Source organism: Athene cunicularia, assembly GCF_003259725.1.
Source record: "Athene cunicularia isolate RWA chromosome 25 unlocalized genomic scaffold, athCun1 chr25_part1, whole genome shotgun sequence".
Lineage (NCBI taxonomy): Eukaryota > Metazoa > Chordata > Aves > Strigiformes > Strigidae > Athene > Athene cunicularia.
In genome coordinates, this window is record NW_020799134.1 from 593,867 (window position 1) to 597,673 (window position 3,807).

The 3,807-nt window shown below is 64.0% G+C and overlaps 1 protein-coding gene across 1 annotated transcript; it reads left to right on the forward strand.

Moving 5' to 3' along the window:
• Window positions 1-7: 7 nt before the first annotated feature.
• On the forward strand, window positions 8-3,785 carry NPR1 (natriuretic peptide receptor 1; the record flags this gene model as incomplete). The annotated part of the gene is made up of 11 exons (XM_026863919.1): window positions 8-158; window positions 252-336; window positions 450-570; window positions 644-718; window positions 1,227-1,304; window positions 1,418-1,522; window positions 1,710-1,781; window positions 1,883-2,042; window positions 2,127-2,282; window positions 3,377-3,545; window positions 3,635-3,785. Coding segments are annotated over 11 exons (1,323 nt in total), but the record flags the coding sequence as incomplete, so codon positions are not given.
• Between the last annotated feature and the right edge of the window lie 22 nt (window positions 3,786-3,807).

The window sequence follows — 3,807 nt, forward strand, 5'->3', positions numbered from 1 at the left end:
ACCCCACCCCAACCCCTCCAAGATCGTGGCCAACTGCAACGGCACCACCAAGAAGATCCAGATGGTGCCGGGGCGTGAGATCCACTGGCCGGGGAACGTGGTCCCCTCTGACGTCCCCCCCTGCGGCTTCGATAACAGCGACCCGCTGTGCCGCAAAGGTGAGTGGTGTCGGGGGGGGGGACACACACGCACAGGAGACCCCCGCCCCAGGCACCCGCCAGCCCCTCACCGCCCCTCCTCTCGCTGTGCAGCCAGCCTGTCCACCCTGGAGGTCCTGTCCCTCGTGGTCAGCCTGATCCTCCTGGCCATCACCGTCACCTCCTTCTTCATCTACAGGTGGGGGTGCCAGGGTCGGGGAGGGTGACCCCCCCACACCCCTCAGGCTGAGCCGCTGTCCCCGGAGGTGGGGGGACACACGCGGGGGGTCTCACCCTGCCCTCCCGGCGCAGGAAGCTGCAGCTGGAGAAGGAGCTGGAGGCCGAGCTGTGGCGTGTCCGCTGGGAAGACGTGCAGATGAGCAGCCTGGAGAAACACCTCCGGAGCGCCGGCAGCAAGCTCACCCTCTCCCTGGTGAGCACCCGGCCCGTCCCCAGCCCTGGGACGGGGACCCGGGACCGGGCTCACCCCATGTCCCTTCTCCCAGAGGGGCTCCAACTACGGCTCGTTGATGACCACGGAGGGGCAGTTCCAGGTCTACGCCAAGACGGCGTACTACAAGGTATGGGGGGGTGGGAGTGGGGATGGGCACCCACCACCCTGCTGGGCACCCACCACCCTGCTGGGAACTCATCACCCTGCTGGGAACCCATCACCCTGCTGGGAACCCATCACCCTACTGGGAACCCACCACCCTGCTGGGAACCCATCACCCTACTGGGAACTCATCACCCCACTGGGAACCCATCACCCTACTGGGAACCCATCACCCTGCTGGGAACCCACCACCCTGCTGGGAACCCATCACCCCGCTGGGAACTCATCACCCTGCTGGGAACCCACCACCCCGCTGAGAACCCATCACCCTACTGGGAACCCACCACGCCGCTGGGAACCCACAACCCTACTGGGAACCCACCACCCTACTGGGAACCCATCACCCCACTGGGAACTCATCACCCCGCTGGGAACCCACCACCCCACTGGGAACCCATCACCTCACTGGGAACCCATCACCTCACTGGGAACCCCTCACCCTGCTGGGAACCCACCACCCCGTGTCTCCCCAGGGCAACCTCGTGGCGGTGAAGCACCTCAACCGCAAGCGCATCGAGCTGACACGCAAGGTCTTGTTCGAGCTGAAGCACGTAGGTGGAGCCCGGCTCAGCGCCGCGCGGTGGGAGGGGGGTGACCAGCTCAGTGTCCCCTATGCGGGCAGGGAAGGGCCACAAACCTGGTCCCACACCCTGCTCCACCTCAGATGCGGGATGTCCAAAACGAGCATCTGACCCGCTTCATCGGCGCCTGCACCGACCCCCCCAACATCTGCATCCTGACCGAGTACTGCCCCCGTGGGAGCCTCCAGGTACCGGCGGGGTCCCGGCTCCCCGACACCCACCCGGGGCCGGACGTTCTCCCTCCCGTGCCCATCACCCAGCGTCGGGGCTGCCCAGAGCGGGAAGGAGCCGACCGCAGCGGGCAGATGGATTCCGTCCCCAACCTCGGGGCCCATCCATGGTGGGGGGCCAACAATGTGACCCTCGTGTCGCCAGGATATCTTGGAGAACGAGAGCATCACGCTGGACTGGATGTTCCGCTATTCCCTCACCCATGACATCGTCAAGGTAATGAGCCGGTTCCCACCAGGCACCCAGTTCCCACAGGGGTCCCCCGTTCCCGTGGAAGTTGGGGGACAACCAGTTCTGACCACTCTCGGCCCTGCCAGGGGATGCAGTTCCTGCACAACGGGGTGATCGTCTCCCACGGGAACCTCAAGTCCTCCAACTGCGTGGTGGACAGCCGCTTCGTGCTGAAGATCACGGACTACGGGCTGGAGAGCTTCCGCGTGGCCCCCGACGGCGAGGACTCCCACGCGCTCTTCGCCAGTGAGCGCCCCTCAACCCCCGACCCTGGGAGTAACCCCTCCCCGGGGGCCCTGCCCGGCCTGAGCCCCCTCCCTGGTGCCACAGAGAAGCTGTGGACGGCGCCCGAGCTGCTGCGGATGGAGTCGCCGCCGGCCCGCGGGACGCAGAAGGGCGACGTTTACAGCTTCGGCATCATCCTGCAAGAGATCGCCCTGCGCAACGGCGTCTTCTACGTGGAGGGGCTGGACCTGAGCCCCAAAGGTGTGCAGGAGGGGGTCAGGGACCTGTTGAGGGGTTGTTTGACCACCTGATGAGTTTTTGGCCCCACTGAGAGGCGCTTGGACCAGCTGATGGGGTCTTGGACCTGTTGTGGGGGGTTCTTGGACCTGCTGTTGGGTGCTTGGAGCAGCTGTTGGGTGGTTGGACCAGCTGATGGATGCTTGGAGCAGCTGATGGGTGCTTGGACCAGCTGATGGGTGCTTGGACCAGCTGTTGGGTGGTTGGACCTGCTGTTGAGTGCTTGGACCAGCTGATGGGTGGTTGGACCAGCTGATGGGTGGTTGGACCTGCTGTTGGGTGGTTGGACCAGCTGATGGGTGGTTGGACCAGCTGTTGGGTGGTTGGACCTGCTGTTGGGTGGGGGTGGTTGGACCAGCTGATGGGTGGTTGGACCTGCTGTTGGGTGGTTGGACCTGCTGTTGGGTGCTTGGACCAGCTGATGGGTGGTTGGACCTGCTGTTGGGTGGTTGGACCAGCTGATGGGTGGTTGGACCTGCTGTTGGGTGGTTGGACCTGCTGTTGGGTGCTTGAACCAATTGATGGGTGCTTGGACATGCTGTGATGGGTTGTTGGACCAGCTGATGGGTGCTTGGACCAGCTGATGGGTCCTTGGACCTGTTGTGACGGGTTCTTGGACCAGCCGATGAGTGTTTGAACCCACTAGTTGGACCTGATGGCAGGTTATCGGCCCTGCTGTTGGGTGCTTGAACCAATTGATGGGTGCTTGGACAAGCTGTGATGGGTTGTTGGACTTGCTGATGGGTGCTTGGACCTCCTAGTGGGTGCTTGGACCTGCTGAGGGGTTACTGGACCTGCTGATGGGTTCTTGGACCAGCTGATGGGTGATTGGCCTTGCTTGATGGGTGCTTGAACATACTGTGCTAGGTGCTTAGCCCTGCTGATGGGTTGTTGGACCTGCTGTGATGGGTTCTTGGGCCTGTTGACGAGTTACTGGACCAGCTGATGGGTTGTCGGACCCACTGGTTGGACCTGCTGGTGGGTGCTTGAACCAGTTGATGGGTTGTTGGACACGCTGATGGGTGCTTGGACCCACGGCTGGGTGCTTGGGCCTGTAGAGATCATCGAGCGGGTGAAGAGCGAGGAGCGCCCCAGCTTCCGCCCCTCGGCCAACGTGGGGTGCCACATGGAGGAGCTGGGCCAGCTGATGCAGCACTGCTGGGCCGAGGACGTCCTGGAGCGCCCCGACTTCAACCAGATCAAGGTCCAGCTCCGCAAATTCAACAGGTACCTCCCCCTCCCCCCGCCCCGGGGCGGGTGATGGGTAACCCCCCCAAAAAAGGGTCCCTGGGTGGGTGCTCACCCCCTGCCCGCAGGGAGAGCAGCAGCAACATCCTGGACAACCTGCTGTCGCGCATGGAGCAGTACGCCAACAACCTGGAGGAGCTGGTGGAGGAGCGAACCCAAGCCTACCTGGAGGAGAAGCGCAAGGCTGAGGCTCTGCTCTACCAGATCCTGCCCCAGTGAGCACCGGGGGGGGGGGGGCCCC